This window comes from Sorex araneus, chromosome 4 (assembly GCF_027595985.1).
Source record: "Sorex araneus isolate mSorAra2 chromosome 4, mSorAra2.pri, whole genome shotgun sequence".
NCBI classification, from domain to species: Eukaryota; Metazoa; Chordata; class Mammalia; order Eulipotyphla; family Soricidae; genus Sorex; species Sorex araneus.
Genome location: NC_073305.1, coordinates 53,296,507 through 53,315,930, shown reverse-complemented (window position 1 = coordinate 53,315,930; position 19,424 = coordinate 53,296,507). Strand labels below are relative to the sequence as shown.

The 19,424-nt window shown below is 36.6% G+C and overlaps 1 protein-coding gene across 1 annotated transcript in view; it reads right to left on the bottom strand.

Annotated features, from left to right (window-relative positions):
- Window positions 1-2,054: 2,054 nt before the first annotated feature.
- Window positions 2,055-19,424, bottom strand: part of APPL1 (adaptor protein, phosphotyrosine interacting with PH domain and leucine zipper 1) — a 48,690-nt gene continuing 31,320 nt past the window's right edge. Inside the window, exons 13-22 of the mRNA XM_055134636.1 lie at window positions 18,733-18,789; window positions 15,671-15,762; window positions 15,103-15,285; window positions 11,924-11,976; window positions 10,017-10,191; window positions 9,892-9,928; window positions 8,985-9,131; window positions 7,944-7,994; window positions 7,099-7,188; window positions 2,055-5,579 (exon numbers count right to left, since the gene is read on the bottom strand). Of these exons, the coding sequence (XP_054990611.1) occupies window positions 5,433-5,579; window positions 7,099-7,188; window positions 7,944-7,994; window positions 8,985-9,131; window positions 9,892-9,928; window positions 10,017-10,191; window positions 11,924-11,976; window positions 15,103-15,285; window positions 15,671-15,762; window positions 18,733-18,789 (1,032 nt within the window). The 3' untranslated portion in view covers window positions 2,055-5,432. The remainder of the gene's footprint in view (window positions 5,580-7,098; window positions 7,189-7,943; window positions 7,995-8,984; window positions 9,132-9,891; window positions 9,929-10,016; window positions 10,192-11,923; window positions 11,977-15,102; window positions 15,286-15,670; window positions 15,763-18,732; window positions 18,790-19,424) is intronic.

Genomic DNA, 19,424 nt, shown 5'->3' with positions numbered 1-19,424 from the left:
TGATTCCATAGCTATATTCTTCCATAGCTATATATTTTTAGAATCTGACTTACATGATTCACATTTTATTCTTATTCCATAGTTAAAATCTCAAGAGTCTATCTACTTTAAAAAGCTGCTCTTGGGTCAGAAACAGTACAGGAAAAAAAGTGCTTGCTTTACATTCAGCTGTCCTGGATTCAAAACTTGGCACTGCTTTCAGTTTCCCAAGTACCTTGGCATTCAGAGCCAGGAGTAAGCTCTGAGTCCAGAGCAAAAACAAACCATAAAAGGGGCCACTCTTTCAGTATAGATGGCCGGCATTCTGAAAAGTCTAAAAAATTAATCCCAAGCAAAAATGTCAATTTAAATACATCAATTTAATTCCATAATGCTACATGAGGTATATGAAATATATTTCTACTCATAGTAGTAGATGCCCTCTGGAAACCACTTGACAGTAGTTTTATAGAAAACAGAGAAAAATACCAGTCACTGCACTGAGTAAAATACTGACCCTAGTATATATCTAAAATTGACTCTTCACATGAACAAGAATCTCCACTTGTAATTCATCATTAACAGGAAAATTGTATTTCTTTTTCCCACAAAACCATCTTGAAGGGTTACCATTTACTGATCAATGTGATCACTGGAATAGTAACTAAAAAGTGTTTTCCATGAAGAGAGTGATGGCACGGGTACATAGGAGGGGCTCTCTGATAGAATCAGTTTTGTTAGTTCAAACTTTTATTTTTATATATTGTGCTATATCTTAGTACAAGTTTTGATATGTGGAAAGTACATAAAGAAACAAGACACTTGCTCAGCCACAATTTGTAGTACTTAAATGGTAAGGATATATATGGAAGAGGGATGTCCATTTTCACCACAGATTTGGTCAGCTCTAGTCTTGATGTTTATGTTTGGTCTTAGTACATTTCTTAAAGCATAATATAGTACAGAACAGGTGCAATGAGGTTCAGATGTCTGATAGAGGGATTCAAGATCACATAGTGTATTTGGATAAGCACAAACTTAAAATTAATAAGTTTTACATAAAACTATAAAATTGCTATAAAGAAATAAAACTATTGTCTGAAAGTGAGTGCTAGGGTATGTGTATGTCAGTAATATTTCAGATATATATGCACTTTGTGATAGCACAGTGGGTAGGGCGTTTGCCTTGCACGAGGCCGACCTGGGTTTGATTCCTCTGTCCCTCTCGGAGAGCCTGGCAAGCTACCGAGAGTATCCCACCCGCACGGCTGAGCCTAGCACACTACACATGACGTATTCGATATGCCCAAAACAGTAACAACAAGTCTCACAATGGAGACATTACTGGTGCCCGCACGAGCAAATCGATGAATAACTGGACCACAGTGCAACAGTGCTAAAAAATATGCACTTTGTAAGTTTTATAACTCTGAAATTTATTTCATCTACTCTATGGACCTTCCAAAAAGTATACATTTTATAAAATGCCAAATGTACCACAACAGAAACTCCAGTAGAAAATAAAAACTTGAGTCAGTGTTTAAGTAAACTACAAAGAATACACGGGATGAATGTATCTTAGTGTTAAAACCACAGATACTAATTATTCAAACTGGTGTACACAATAACCTGCTCCTTTAAATCATAGAAATTTCATTGAATAAGTAATTATTGATGTCTTTTTTTTTTTCCTTTTTGGGTCACACCCGGCATTGCACAGGGGTTACTCCTGGCTCTGCACTCAGGAATTACTCCTGGCAGTGCTCAGGGTACCATATGGGATGCTGGGAATTGAACCCGGGTCAGACGCGTGCAAGGCAAATGCACTACCCGCTGTGCTATCGCTCCAGCCCCTGATGTCTCTTTTTTAAAAAGAAAAAAAAAACCCAAATCGATGAATTATTACACCTCCAATAAATGGCACTCTTTCCCCTCCATTTTAGCTCTTAAGCAACTGCAGTGGGCCTCGGAGTGTATTTACAGTGTCGTTACAGGTGAAGAAGGCTAACTGTTTTATAAGCATCCCTTGAAATCATTTGGAAAAATAAGATTCAGAAAATATTTCATACAAAAAACTATATGAAAGATGGACTTTATTATACATTAAAAATCTAACAGCATGTATCCTTAAGACTTGTCAGTGAAAACTTATTTTGACAAAATGAAAAAATAAGTTCTCCACTTCACATGTATGACTGCTATCACATAAAGCTGATTTTTCAAATTCTCTCTTTTTTTTTGCAGTGCCAGGGATTAAACTCAGTGCCTCACATAAAAGGCAAGCACTTTTACAAAGTCAGAGTTATTTTCTGACCCCCTCAAATCCAATTTTAAAGGGAAAGTATCATTAATTATATACCACACAGTTATTATTTTCAGTGAAATAAGAATTAACCAATTAACAACTTACAAAATCACCAAATATACAAAACAGTTTTACACATTAGTTATAACTTAATTCTCCATTCTCATATTAACCAAAGTACATTACATATGAGTACACAGCCACAAGAGATTGGTTAGAAAGTATAACATAGTATTTCCAGTTTTAAATATTTATATTAACATTAATGGGGAAGAACAGAATCTCACAGAAGAGTAATTCAAACTTAATAAAAAATAAAATGGATGGCTTGTTTGCTATAATCAGTATGTTTAAATATTTAGAGTTTAATGCTAGTAAGTTGTTAATGTTAATAGTTTCATCTTATTCAGGTGGCAGACGATTTTACAGTATTTTTTTTAGGGTCTGTCAGTATTTATAAGATTAAAATCTTAAATTTAAGTGACCTTACTACACAGATTATGTTACCTAGAATGCTCTTTTGCACACCTTAACTATACTTTTCCCAAGTATAAAGGAAACGTAAATTGATAATCCTTCGATTGTGGAGCCTGAAATTCTTTAAAAATTAAACACATAGTAATTCTTAAGATATGGCAAAAAAAGACTGGTTTGGTGAGTGAAAAATTTTAGTACCTTATCAAGTTTTATAAATGTTTTGAGGGAGACTAGAATAGTGTCCTATTTTCTGACTTCATTACAGAAATACCATTCCTAAAGGTAGTGGAATACATAGCAGAAATAGGGAGACTTATTTTTTCCTTTTAAACAGTTTTGTTAATATGCAAAAATTATCCAAAACAGTTTAAATCTAAGAAAAGATATTCCAAAATCTAATTCAGTCACCAACAAAGCATCTGAAAGCTAAAAGGGATTTCAAAGGATAACAAAGATGAATTTTAACATATATAAACCCACAGGAAGCCTTTTGAAACAAAAATGAGTTTATTAAAGTTGATAGCTACAATAATGGAATATTTAATATAGTTATAGAACAGTGGAAAAGAGTTTGAGTCATCTGAAATTGTCAATCCCTTACATGGCTTATATTTGGTGTTGAAATGCTTTGGTTTACTATGGACATTAATGTATTCTTGTGGAAATTACTATCCAAACATGACTTAAACTACAAGTCAGTCTAGCATCCCTAAGTCTGCAAATACCCTTAAAATATGTAGCTGATACATTGACTTAGAGTACTAACAAAGGGCAATAACTTCACCACCAGTGTGCAAAGTACCAACCTAGTAAAGATATCATCCTTCTAATTTGATCATTTTCACCTGAACTGAGGCGACAATTAAATAGCTAGTAAAAACAAAATACTTAATGAAATGGAAAGCTTACCAATTCTCAAGAAGATCTTAAAAGCAGGATTTGCTATAACTAATAAAGGAGATCACTAAAGAAATTTAAACTTCTACAAAAATTAATAAACTGTTGTGAAAGTAATCCCTTTTTAATAAACACAAAACACACTTTTTAATTATATGTTTTGATAACATAAGGCTTCAAAATAATGATCACCAAATAATCATTATGTTCCCATTTGGCACATGGGAAAAAAAAAATCATGATCCTATATAAAAATTAACAATCCCTTTCCTGCAGAAAACAGTGTATGTAACAGTAGGAAATAGCCACATTATTGTGAGAACTAAAACAGATGTCATTTCTAACTTGGAACTAAAAATAAACAATTTTTTTTATAAAGTTTCCCTTGTAAAATTAGTTTTTAATGGCTAATTTCTTGAAAAAATTGAGTATATGACTATGTAAAATACTTTACTCGATATATTTAAGGATTTAAGGTGTCTATATATACTTTTACATGTGAAACACAAGAACATAATTTCTATCAGCAATGGTGAAACTCTGAGGAAAGGAAGAAATCCAAGTTTTGACATAGAAATAGGCAGTAGACAATTATCATTTTAACCTCGGCACCAGGTTAAATCCTTTCTTAGCCAACTCTCCTCTGCCATACATACTATTTCTTTTGAAACTTTAATGAAATTAGGCCTTTTGCTCATGTGAAGAAAACAGTATTTACAAATGGTTAGTGAAAACTATTCTATTCTTATATATTAGTTATTTGTCTTCATGGATATAAAGTGGTAATCAGTATTTTATCAAAACATGGGATTATGAAAATACCGGGAGTTATCAGTCTGAAATTTAGTAAGATTACTTTTTAAAACTAAACTGGTAATTTTTACTTTAAGCAGGAAATAACTGTTACTGAACTTCTTTTGAAATGCCACTTGATTTCAATAAAAATTATTTCATACAATGCAGAAAATACAACCATATTATCCTGTAACAGTATCTTTACGTATTAAATCCTAATCTAAAATGTTTCTGAAAGCAAAAAAATCCCTTTTAATAAATTCCAAAATCTTATATTAACCACTACTGCTCTGCAGCAATAATTCAAGTCCCAACCTGAGAACTAAGAATGTGATAACAAAATGCCAAGGGCTATATCAATCTTTAGCAGACACTTAAGCTTCTTTCCCACTGGCACCAAGTACATCAGAGAAAGATGAGCAATTCATGAAAATTCTAGAGTACCACCTAAAACAATCTGACCTCAGTTTAAAAGCTAACATTATTTTATAAAAGTTCTATTGCACATTTAATATTGTTAAAATATTTTCAAATTTAAGGAATTCTCTGAATAAAGGGTTTGAAACCTCTTCAGTCAAAAGTTTCCACTTTACTAGCAAAAGAGTCCAAAACGAAAGAGAGCACATCCATGAATATCTAAAGTGGAAGATTAAGTGATTTCTCATTGGTCACAACCAATTACAATGTAAGATAAGTTCATAATTTGAAGGGGAGAAAAAAAGGAAAAGTGTAATTCCTTAGTCATCTAAGTCAGGGAGATAAACTTTTAGACACATGGAATTTGATGTTACTAGAGTATATTACTTTCAAGGAAACAATAATGCAAAGTTAAGTCATCATGGTAATCTTATTTTAAAAGGAAACAAGCAAATATAAACTTGACTCTCCTTGATATTTCAACGTAGTTGCTACCTTGTGCCATTTCATCACAGAAACTGTCCATAAATCCCAAGGGGGGAAACAACAAAAAATAGTATATTTATGCTTCTGACTCTCTCTTCTTTCCTTCTTCTCCCAAATCACTCTCTTCTGACTGGCTACTGCTAAGGACAACACACTGCCCCTCACTACTGCCCTGGTTTGGTCTACTGGAAGCAGCTATCAGCCGACTCTGTTCTTCTAAATCCTAGTGGAAAGAGAAAAGAACTAAGTTAATTGTTTGTAGTCAAAGAGAAAAGTAAACAGTTAAAATACATACCTGAGAGCCTTTCTGTCCATCTGAATCTATGTATAATGTTGGAAACTTACCAAAAAGAAAGACTGTATACCAACTAATGCCAACATCCAAACGAATTACCGCACCTTTCTAGAGATTCTATGTAAGTCAACATTCCCTTTTTCCCCATTTTTATAGTCAGATGCAGTCATTCTCATCTCTCACTACACACTAACGGGTTCAAACTGGATCACTACCCATCATCTCCCTTCCCCTTTACCCCTCTTCTCCATTTCTCTATATAATTTATCTTGCTAAGTCATTATCAATCCTTTCAATATAACCAACATTTCCAAAGTGGGGTACTGGAACATAATGCCTTGAGGACAACTCAGGGGCACTTTCTGTTAAAGAAGATGGGAGGGACAAATGAGTAATTTTTTCCTCCAGAAAAAGGGGGTTATTGTAATAAGCTAAATAAGCTTGGGATCCTCAGGTCTAATTTTATTATGCAATCCTTAACTTGAGTGTCTCTGAACTGCCACTCCTCTCTCCTGCATCCATCCATCCAACAAACTGCCAACTGATATATTCCACAGTTATCTCCTATTTTCCACTGCTACTGCCAACACCACAATCCCTACTGGCTCTTACAATCTCATAAATCTAATACCTTTTCCAGATTGTTGAGGAAGCCACCCTCACTATTATGTGTGATTTCCTCCAAACACAGACTAGATAAGGTGTCTAGTGCAAACTGTTAATGCACAAGTTCTAAAATAACTGGTAGAATGCAAAGTCTTTTCACCCCTGGAATAAAAACCCCATTTTATTATGTGGTAACAACATATGTCTGTAAATTGATTTGATTTGTGGGAATATTTGCGAATAAACCTCTGAAAGCATAAAAAAATTATTCTTGTTGAATGGATGATTTGACATTCCCAGTACGATTAAATATTTTTAAATTTACATATGTTATTTCTGGAGGCAATTAGCCCCTTAAAAGAGATAACCTTCAACGGAATAGAGAAATATGAAGGTTGTGGTCACTGTCATCCCGTTGCTCATCGATTTGTTCGAGCGGGCACCAATAACGTCTCTCATTGAGAGACTTATTGTTACTGTTTTTGGCATATCCAATACACATGGGTAGCTTGCCAGGCTCTCCAAGAGGGGCGGAGGAATCGAACACGGGTCGGCCGCGTGAAAGGCGAAAGCCCAACCGCTGTTCTATTGCTCCGGCCTGAAGGTTGTGGTACATTTTTTTAAACAAACTACATGTTAATATAAGTAAAATACAAATACAATATCAGAAGACAAATGCTGTCTTTTTCTGCCATTCTAAAAATCACCTGATAAAAAGTAGCTGTGTAAGCAGGAACAAATCTAGACTTCGAATTTCAAATCTGAAAATCAAAGTGTCAAATTGAGGAAATGTTCCATAAACTTCACACCAAGAGCTGATTCAGACATTAGAAATACATACCTTTTCGATTTGTTTTTGTTTACTGAGTTCTTTTTGCTGCTTCTCTTTTTCCCTCATTCTTTCTTTGTGTTTTTCTTCTGCCCTACGAGTCTGAAGAGAATACAACAGTGAATTAAATACAAAAAATCTTTAATCTTAGACTTTTTAATTAATACCTTTGTAACCTTTTAAACTTAATCACACACAAACCACACACACCAAAAACATACATGCTATATTAGTCATTTGTCCAAATTTTAAAGATTATTATCAATAGCCTCCTGCGCCATGTAATCCAATCAACGGCCAACATCCAGAGACCATAAAACCAAGCTCACAGAAGCACGTGGCCGTGGCCGCGCGAGCGACATTTAATAGCCTAGTTCTTCCTCTTGGAGAAACTGACAAGCTACTGAGAGTCTATTGCCAACACGGGGGAGCCTGGCAAGCTCCCCGTGGCATATTCATATCCAAAATACAGTAAAAGATATGTACATACCTCTCGGAGAGCCTGGCAAGCTACCGAGAGTATCCCACCCACACAGCAAAGCCTGGCAAGCTACCCATGGCATATTCGATATGCCAAAAACAGTAATGATAGGTCTCATTCCCCTGACACTGAAAGAGCCTCCAATCACTGGGAAAGACGAGTAAGAAGAGGCTGCTAAAATCTCAGGGCTGAGTGTAATAGAGACGTTACTCTTGCCCGCTCGAGTCAATCGATGAACAATGGGATGACAGTGATACAGTGATTATCAACAGCAGCATCCACCACTAACCTTTCTTAGCAAAATTACTTTTTCATATTACATAAACACATATTAGTTTAGTTTACACTCGGATAATTATTTAACCTAGAGTCTTACCAATTCTGCATGCAGAGCTATCTGTTTTGCCAGTCCAACAGAATCACAAAGCTAAAAGAAAATGAAGTAGTAAAGTTCAGAAAGTTCTCAGGTGTAAGTAATAATTTCAAATACCCAAATAGCAAATTTTTGACATAAGATTTTCCGTGGTTTTGGGGTCACACCAGGTGATATTTAGGAGTTACTCCTGACTTTCCCACTCAGGAATTACTCCTGGGGGTGCTTAAGGTACCATATGGGATGCCTGGGATTGAACCCAAATAGGCCGCATGCAAGGCTATATTATTTCCCCAGTCCCCAAAGTAACAAGTTTTGTAACTCTTTATAAAACACTGCTTCACACAAAAGCTGACTTAAGTTTCAACTCCCCAAATCAAGCGGTCGAGTATTTTCTCCAGGGTCTGTGGCTTCCACTGATGATTCTTACTTCTTCATGTACCACACTTCCTTTTAGCACAGGTTCATAACTGATCGGGAAGGTCTGCAAAAAATGAACTAAGCAACTGCTGCTGATGCTTGAAATGAGTGTCTAAAAATGACTGATCGGGGCCGGAGAGATAGAACAAAGGGTAGGGCATTTGCCTTGCACAGGGCCGACCCGGGTTCGATCCCCGGCATCCCATATGGTCCCCCAAGCACTGCCAGGGGTAATTCCTGAGTGCAAAGCCAGGAGTAACCCCTGAGCATTGCTGGGTGTGACCCAAAAAGCCAAAAAAAAAAAAAAAATTTTAAAAATGACTGATCAAGGGAATATATTTCATTCCCAGGATAAATTAATAAGACAAGAAGATTTCACTAGTACTAGCTTATCAACGGTCAGGAAGCATGAGCAGAGACACTAGCTATGCATGGCCAGGAAGATAAACACTTGTAGTCAGAAGGTCCAACCCATCAATCCAGCATTTTATAAAGTAACACGTGTTAGTCAAGAAATTCATTTGCACAGGGCAACATTGGGGTGTTTCTTCCAAAAATAATCTTAGAACTTTGATTAGGATTTGTATTTCATAATGGAAATACAAGCTCTGGAAAGTGCTATACCTTTTCTCCTTCATTGTTTGATTCAAATATATAGCAGACTGATGACAAATTACTTTCACTTCTTCCTCCCAATGTACGAAGAACAAATCCAAAAAGCCTCTTATTTTCTTGGTGTGTAGCAAATAGAACTACACTGAGTATTGGAAACTGCCACAGAAAACATCAGAAGCAAACATGAAATTTTTCTAGTCATTACAAACTTCCTATAAATAATAAACTAATAATAAACTCGTGTTGTTATTAAGTTGTCATAAAGAAAACATAATAACCAATTTCATAAAAGAATGGTAATCCAAGAACAAAAAATATATTTGGTTTGGGTTGCTAGGCAGAATTTTATTGTTAAATACTGATTTTGTTGTATTACCCATTAACTCATTTTATAAATTATAATTCAATAACAGAAGCAGATTCTAATTAAGGAGAGTATGTAATACACTAAGGAAACTTAATAGTATGACATATGCTCCTTCACTAAGGGATAAAAAGTATCTCATATCAGGTTGCAGTGATTCTTTATATTAATGGAATATTCAATTATTACTTTTTTTTGGTGACAGTCATAGATTTAATTCTAACATTCTACATACCAATCATAATTTATATAATAATATATGAATACAGAGAATCATGATTATTACAAAGATTAAAAATGTATATACATAAAGCGACTGAAAATAAAATATTAAGGAGCTGGGGAGTTAGCGCAAATGACTAGAGCACATGTGCTCTGTTGGCGGGAGTCCCAGTTTTGCCCTGGAACTGCAGCATCCCCGAGCACTACTGGGAAAACCCCCCAAATATCAAGTTGGGAGTAGTCTCCAGCACTGCCAGATGTGGTGCCCAAACAAACAACAGCAACAGTAACAACAACAAATAATAATAATAGTAAACATATGGAACTCACCGTGAGCCTCGTAACTTGCGTCTGAGGATCAATTAACCTATAGTAATGGTAAAAATTTTGAAAACTAATTATGTTGGAATTATGTAAACAAATTTCCCTTCAGTTTATCTGAGGTTTGTACTTACTTTAAGTATTCACAAGTGACTAATAAATGTGATTCTGTCATACGGAAGATGTTATGAATGGCTCGGGCAGCTAAGATTTGGCGCATTGTTTCATAAACAACATCTGGATTGTCATCTGATTTTACCTCCATAGAACCAAGGAATCGAACAATAAATAACTGATGATAAATAGAACCTACAACAGAACAAGGTATATTATGTATTTTAAACCTCTCATTTATTTTTATATTTGCTTTTTTTTGAGGCAATACTGGTTTATAAGATTGAAAATATATTAAGGATTCAAGTTCACATATTCTAAAATATGTTATCCACCTCCCAAGTAACAACAGTACTCACAAGGATCCATTGGAAACCAGCCCCTTTCTGTTTTTCCTTGATTCATGCTTTACCTTTTTTTTACCTTAATTTTTACTGTTTTTTATTGTTATTAAGGTAACAGGTTACAACAGTATTAATGTTCTTGGTATACAATGTTGAACATATGTGGTGCTGAGGATAGAACTGGGGCTCCCAGCATGTAGGCAAGTATCTTAATCCCAGTACTATCTCTTTGGTCCTCCACCACATTTCTTAAAGAACTAGATACCTGGGACTGGAGAGATAGCACAGCAAGTATGGTGCCTGCCTCGAAGGTGGCCAACTCAGGTTTTATTCCTGGCATCCCATACGGTCTCTTGAGCCAGCCAGGAGTGATCCTTGAGTGCAGAGCCAGGAGGAAGTTCTGATACCACAGGTGTGGCCCAAAAAAAAACAAAAGAAAAAGGAGGAGAAAGGAAGAGGGGGGGAGGAAGGAGGAGGAAGGAAGAGGGGGAAGAGGAAGGAGAAAGAGAGAAGAGGGAGGAGGAGGGAAGAGGAGGAAGGAGGAGGAAAAGAAAGGAGAAGGGAGAAGGAGGGAAAAGAGAAGGGGGAGAAGAGGGGAATACAAAGGGGAAGAAAAAGGGAAGGGGAAGAGGGAGGAGGAAGGGGGAAGAAGAAAGAGAAAAAAGGAGGAAGGAGGAAGTGGAGGAGGGGAGGAAGGGGGAGGAGGAAGAAGGGGGAGGAGGAGAAAGAAGAAGAAAGAAGGAGGAGGAGGAGGAAGGAGGAGGAAGAAGGAGGAGGGAGGAAGGATGAGGAAGGAGGGAGGAGGAGGGAAGAAGAGGAAGAAGAGGAGGAGGAGGAAAGAAGAAAGAAAAATCTGGTCTCTTCCTTTCAAGTTTTCCAGTTAAAAGAGTGAAACTAACCAAAGTATTTAAAAATAAGTTCTGACTATAGTGTTCATTATAGGAAAATTAAGGCCACAAATTCAAAGGTTTGCTTTTAACAACTTGTAGTTCTGAGTAAGGAGAATTCCTTGTACTAATAGAGGTTTTCTGTAGTTTAAAATTATATCAAAATAAATAGCAGATGGAAAAAACGTAAATTATGCTGAATACCAGAAGGAAACATCAGCTGTGAGGAAAAGCTTAAAGAATAGTTTGTGCATAGAGAATTTGTCTGTGAACAAAGTATGATGTTCTATAATTCTATGAGCATAGGATAAAACTGCTCGATGTGTTATGAGAAAAAAATTATAAGATAAAAATAATATTAAAATAGCACATACAGGAGAACTAATATAAACAAATTCTCCAGTTTATTCTGAAAATTTTTATTTATTTAAATTTTATTTTATTAATTTCTATAATATAAAAAGATCAGGCCAGAGAGATAGTACAGTGGGTAAGACCTTGCAAACAGTAGACCATAGCTTGATCCCCAGTACCACATATGGCCCCATAAGCACTGCCAGAAATGATCCTGAGCACAGAGCCAGGAGTAAGCCATGAGCACCACTAGATGTGATCCAAAATCCAAAAAGGAACAGGAAAAAGGAAAAAAAAAAAAAGAGCAGTACTATTTTTAAAAATACTACACATCTGTTTTACCTTCAATTTCTTCTTTCACACTTTTTTCATATTCTCCAAATGGATTCGTACGCCTGAAAAATATTTTTGAAATTATCAACTAATGGTCAGTTATCACTGAACCACATGAAAGAAATCTCATTGAGGAGTTAAAAAATTAGGTGTGACAAAACTTTCTCATACATTAAATAAAAAACAAAAAATTATTACTGAAGACTGACTTATTATACACACACACACACACACACACACACACACACACACACACACACACACGCCACCTCCACCTCATAATCACAATTTAAAAGTTCTTGATTTCAAAAGAAATATATGATTTGGTTTTAACTTTAGCTACTTCAGAAAAAGGCCAGGGATTTTTTGGGGGGTTTTTTGTTTGTTTGTTTGTTTGTTTGTTTTTGGGTCACACCCGGCGATGCACAGGGGTTACTCCTGGCTCATGCACTCAGTAATTACTCCTGGCGGTGCTCGGGGGACCATATGGGATGCTGGGAATCAAACCCGGGTCGGCCGCGTGCAAGGCAAACACCCTACCCGCTGTGATATTGCTCCAGCCCCGTTTTTTTTTGGTTTTTTTTAAAATTTTTTAAATTTTATTGAATCACCGTGAGATAGTTACAAGCTTTTATGTTTTCATGTTTGGGTTACAATCTCACAATGATCAAACACCCATCCCTCCACCAGTGCACATTTCCCACCACCAATATCCTAGGTATACCCCCCTTTTCCCACCTTCCCCCTGCCTCTATGGCAGACAATATTCCCCATACTCTCTCTCTACTTCTAGGCATTATAACTTGCAACACCAAACATGATGACCAGAAACTGAGAGGTCATCATGTTTGGTCCGTCATCTACTTTCGACATGCATTTCCCATCCCAAATGGTTCCTCCTGCCATTATTTTCTTAGTGATCCCTTCTCTATTCCATCTGCCTTCTCCCCTCCGCTCATGAAGCAGTCTTCCAGCTATGGGGCAATCCCCCTGGCCCTTGTATCGACCATCCTTGGGTGTCAGCATCATGTGATGCTACCCTACACTCCACAATGAGTGTAGTCCCTCTATGTCTGTCCCTCTCTTTCTGACGCATCTCACTTAGCATGATACTCTCCATGTTTACCCATTTATAAGCAAATTTCATGACTTCATCTCTCCTAACAGCTGCATAGTATTCCATTGTGTAGATGTACCAAAGTTTCTTTAACCAGTCATCTGTTTTAGGGCACTCAGGTTGTTTCCCTATTTTGGCAATTGTGAACAGTACTGCATGAATATATAGGTACAGATGTCATTTCTACTGTGCTTTTTTTGCATCCTTGAGATATATTCCCAGAAGTGGTATTGCGGGGTCATATGGAAGCTCAATTTCTAGTTTTTGAAAGAATGTCCATATTGTTTTCCAGAAAGGCTGGACCAGTCGGCATTCCCACCAACAGTGAAGGATTGTCCCATTTTCCCCACATCCACGCCAGCACTGGTTGCTTTTATTCTTTTGAATGTATGCCAGTCTCTGTGGTGTGAGATGATATCTCATTGTTGTTTTGATTTGTATCTCAAGGCCAGGGATTTTTGAGCCTGTGTTTCTCACGGCTTATGGCACAAAGCAAGATGAAAGCTAACCGAGAGACAAAAGCCACTTTCCTTCTTAGTTTACCTGCTTTCTGACAAACCATGAGGCAAGGAAAACACAATTCCAAGTAGTTTTTGTCAGTAAAGACCTAAAGAGCTCCAAAATAGCACTGATACTAGCATACTATGAAATTCATCTCCTTACTACATAACTAACCTGTTAGAGCATGTGTTAAATATAATTCTGTGATCAGGTATAAATTTTTTTCTTGGTCAAACCCATATACATCTGAATAAATGCCTTATGAGTTTATTAGATGTCTAGCCTACCTAAATCATTTGCTTCATGTCATGTTTCCATCATTCACAAAGAAAAATTTTCTTTGATTTGACAAGAATTCTTTTATATAAATAAAAGATGATCCAGTAGAATTATGAGTAGAAAAATTGTTTTAGTACATCTTCCCAGATATTTATTCTGATATAAGATCATACTTTCTAAAAATTTGTATCATATGAATTACTTTCAAGAATTTACACACACATCACCACCATCGCCCCCAGCAACAAACAAGTAACAGTTAGGGGCCAGAGAGTACAGAGGCTAAGGTTAAGCCTCACATTCACCCAACTCCTGGTTTTGTTCCATTTCTCACACCCTGAGGGCCACTGGGATCAGTACTGAGCACAGAGATAGGAGTAGCTCCTGAGAATCAGTGGCTGTAGTCCAATCCCCCCACCATGCCCAGTTTTTTTTAAGACTGTCATGGTGTAAATATAGTACTATTCACCTTCCCTTGCAATTTTAAGTGCAAATTAAATTTTTTTTCTTTAATAAAAATATGGTATCTCAGACAGCTTGGAGCCAGTGAGGTGGACAGGTTAAGCGTCTTATTGGGGACTTCCAGAAGAAGAAATTCCCTTTATTGAGACAATGGTTACGGGCCAGAGAAGTGCTATTCCTGGCTCTGTGCTCAGTGATCTGCTCAAGGACCAGATGCAGGAGCCAGGGATCAAAAACAAGGTTAAGGTGGTGGAATATGTGCACTGGTGAAGGGATGGGTGTTCGACCATTGTATAACTGAGACTTAAACCTGAAAACTTTGTAACTTTCCACATGGTGACTCAATAAAAAAATTTTAAAAAGAAAAAAACACAAAAACAAAAACAAGGTTAATTCGAGGCAAGCACTTTACTCTCTGTACTATATCTTTCCATCCTTAGATCTACTAAGAAATTGAAGATTAAGTATTTTTAAAACTAAGTGAGAGAGAGAGAGAGAGAGGTTTTCCTCTATCGAACTATTAAATAATCTAGGTATAATATAGCTAAGGAAAACAGTATGTGAGAGATGAATCTAATCTATAAAACTAACTCCTAAATCTGGGGCTGGAGAGATAGTATAGCAGATAAGGTGCTTCCTAGTATGCAGCAAACCTGGATTCTATCCCTGGCATCCCATCTGGTCCTCTGAGCACCACCAGGAGTGATCCTGAATGTAGAGCCAGAAGTAACCCCTGAGCATCACCAGGTATCGTTCAAAACCCAAATAAATAAACAAATACTAAACCTTACAGACCAGAACATATTGTCCCTATGATGCCATTACCAACCTTCCTCCCTGGCCAGAGGCTTTTGCCTGACCAGGCTGATCTTCACACACAGGAGAAATGATATCAAACTGTATTGGGGTGTCTGGGGCAACAAGAGCATCTAGAGAGAGGGCTGCCAAACTTGTAGATTCAGATCCTAAAGATCCTGAACTGCTTGTTCGAGCTGTAGGTGGCCGAGATTGTCTGAGAACAGAAATACACAAGTTTTGCATTTTGTTTTTTTTCTTTTGGCAATTAATACAAACTGCGAGAAAAGTAAACAATTTTACGTGAGAAAAATAGAACAAATTTCAATAAACACAGTCCTACAAGCAACAGCTCTAAGATACCTCTCCTTTGCTCCGATTATTAATTAAAAACCATAATTCACCTCAGTCTACACGTTGGATGTGTGACATCAGTATCTAGCATTCCTGCTGGTTATTAATTCAATCTGAAAATGTATTTTCGATGTTGTTCAGGTTACTACTCTGTACTTATGTTATCTATTACTGCTAAAATGGAAATATTCCCTAATACTTTCGTTAACCTGAATAGTTCCTAAATAAGCTGCAGTCTAGTAACTCACCCTGCTGGCCGCAGGCTCTCATGCCTCTGCTGGAAAGATGGGGAAGGAGTGACAGCTTCCAATGCTGACTGATTTACTCGAGCAGCAATTTCCTATTTTAAAAGAGGGCTGGTATTAGCAAAGCAAGAAACTTAAACTGTTGAGTGTAACTCTCTAAATTGACAGAATAATCGAGTTACACTTAAAATGCAGTTGGAATTAGAACTATTAAAGTTTTTCTATATTTTCTTGGCTTCATATTAAAATGTATAACTGATTTTATAATACTGTAACAGATTCCTATTTACTTCTAGATCTTGTGGGAAATATTTTACATACTAACATATATAACAAGAAATATTTATTCTTTAAATTTCCAAAGACTAGATTTTAGTCCTCAAGCTAGTATTATTGATAACTGGAAGATTCAGTGAACAATAAAGTTTTAATTTGTCAATATTTGTTAAAAGAAAAAATTTAAGAGGAATAAGACACAATGATAAAATATTTAAAACTACATTTCTGAAGTTTTTATGATTTTTTAGAGCTTAATCATGCTAGAAATGTCTATAAGCAGAATTGTCAGAGACATTTTCTGATCAAAATTTGCAGGTGAAACAAGCTTTCCATAAGATATATTTTAAAAATTGCTATTATTTAAAACATTAAAACTAAACAAAATGGCATTTACATTAGAAAAAATAACCACAAAACATTTTTACATTTGTCTTATAATTAGCAAAAACTATGACATATTACAATCAGACCAAAATTTCTTTTCTCCTCTCAATATAGATAAAACAATTCTAGGTATTCCAGAAAACATTAAAATATAAGTATTTTAGTAATTGATAGGAAAGTACTCAGAAAATTAATTCTAAACTATTCAAAACCAAACACTGAATATATGTATATATAATCCAAACACTATCCTATTTAGCGCATCATCTAATTTTCATTTTCAGTTTTTGTTATTCCAAAGTAACTGAAGAGAAAGGAAAAGTTAGACTGGCAGATCAAGCGACAAAAATCTTCTCTACTGAAAGCACTAGATTTTCTTTGATTAAACTCATAAATTTTATTACTAACAAAATAACAGAGATTAATACTATTATTGAAGATCTAATACTTTGTTTGGTTGAAATTTTTTTCTGGGCATCTAAATCAAGTGTTTTGGCTCACACCTCAAAGTCATTTTGATTAAAAATGGAATTCCTTTCCAAACGGTTCTTCACTAAGCTTAACAACTACAAAACTCCCTTTACCCAGTTCAGTTCCTCATCCTGTACATTCATCAGTTCCTGCATCCTTTATACAGACTAGCTGCCAACTTGTCTAGACAATTTTTTTTTTTTGCTTTTTGAATCACACCCAGCTATGCACAGGGGTTACTCCTGGCTCTGCACGCAGGAATTACTCCTGGCGGTGCTCGGGGGACCATATGGGATGCTGGGAATTGAACCCGGGTGAGCCGCGTGCAAGGCAAATGCCCTACACACTGTGCTATCGCTCCAGCCCCCCTAGACAATTTCTTTTTATCTGTCCCTGTAATTCACTATTTCTTCTTTCTTCATTCACTTACCACCCAGTTCAGCAGTTCAGTTCGTATGTAAACTGTATTAATGGACTTCTACACTGTCAAAGAAACTTCCTTCTAATCAATCATTATATCAAATTTAAAATCTGGGAGGCCAGGACTTAAGAGATAGGTCAGAAGACTGAAGAGCATGCTCTGCATTCGGGAGTTCAGTGTTTAATCGTTGGCACTACAGTGGGCCTCCAGCACCAATGGACATGACCCCCCCAAAACACTAATAAACCCCAACTTGGAAGGTAAACAACTCCCTCCACCTCAACACACCCCACCCCTCCAATATTCCTGGGAGGCACCTGAGAGCATAGCAGGGCTAAGCTCACCAAGATTGGCAGAAGTCAGACAGCTACTTTACCTATCTGCTCTGCATTACGGACTGGAGCGACAGCCTTGCACACAGCTGACCTGGGTTCGATTCCTCCATCCCTCTTGGAGAGCCCAGCAAGCTCCCCGTGGCGTATTCAATATGCCAAAAACAGTAACAAGTCTCACAATGGAGATGTTACTGGTGCGCGCTCGAGCAAATTGATGAACAACAGACGAGAGCGCTACAGTGCTACTCTGCATTATGGACCCACTCAATTTCTTTTGAAGTTCTTCGTATGCCTAGGATCTGCCTGTATGCTTAGACTGAAACTACGGCTGCCTTTAGCTTGAAACCCTCGTCACTCAAAACATCAATGCAAAACGGGGTTCAACCTGTCTGACGTCAGATCTTCAGTGTCATAACATACATACTAATGAGAGACCACCCAAAAGGTGATCTGCATCCACATTTCAGTTTTGCATTATTCCCCAACAAGAACTTTCAACTCCAGCTACACTACCTTCCAAACTATCATTTTTCTATTTCTGCTATGTGCAATGTCTTTACTCTTCCACTAAACATGGATGAATCCTACCTTCTCCGGTTTCTACTTGTCTGCAAAGTTTTCTCTGTAACCAAAATCCACTCTGATCTTAAAGTTCTCGAATTTGGAGAAGGCAGACTCAAAGGAAGGTGCTCAGGGCAACTCCTGGGGCAGTGCTGGGGGTACACTGCAGCGCAGGGGCTCCCCCAGGGAAAGCATGTTCTTTAGCTCCCTGAGTCATCTCTCTAGCCCTATTCTCAAATCTTAGGGTTTTAGCTCATCACCTCATGTTTCAGTTACACATACTGTCTGATATGAAATGCTAAAGTTTTATTTTCAGCTTCCTATACACAGGTTACTGGAAAGCAGAAGCTATGGCTTATTTTTCTCCTATAGCTCCTTCTCCATGGTGTTCGGTACAAGACAAAGTTGATGCCCTGTAAGTGTTAGCTGGCTGATTTCAGTACCTTTTAAAGTAATTTATTACTCTAGGGAGGCCAGACTGTCATTATACACACCACTCATAAAAGCTACCTGCTCCCAGTCTACAGAAGTGGGGAAATAATGACTTAATATAAGCCATAAACCACAGATATTCAATTTTGCCAGATTTAAATACAATTAAATAAAAACATTACCTCTGGATTTTCACTTAAATATATTTGTTTAGATATGTTGTTTATTGTACAGATCCACTGCAAGAAGAAAAATTTAAAAGATATAATTAACAGTTTTTACTTAAATGTTTCTCTTCTAATGCCCTATATACAGAGACACGAATGTGTATTTGAGGGAATATATCAAACATTTAATACATCAATTATTTTTAAATACCACATTTAAATTCCACAAGTAAAAATCAGTTACCATATTAAATTGTAATTTTATGATAAAATGACAGTACCATAATATTCAAAATCAACTTACAGTAGATTTTCCTTCAAGAATTTTTATCAAGAAAGCCTTTGAAGCATCAGCTCTTAGTAAAGACTTACCGTCCATATTTGGTGAATAAGGATTTAAAATGAAGCCAAAAATAAAAGGCTTATGAGGAAGAACAGACATTCCCAAATTATTGTTTTTCTGTCTTTCATTTCCCCACGGTTGAATTACTTTCTGTCATGCCACATCTATTGCCACTATGGCCTTAAAGCAGCAAACATCATCTCACTGGGACAGTGAGAGAAGGGGGTAAATTAAACTGTCACCTCATGATACAAACAGCCTGCCAGAAAGCAACAGTCACAAGATCACTTTTAAATCTGATCAGAGACAGAGATAATCTCTGAGGGCAATAATAAAATTCTTTGAAAATGCTGCATGTGGGGGG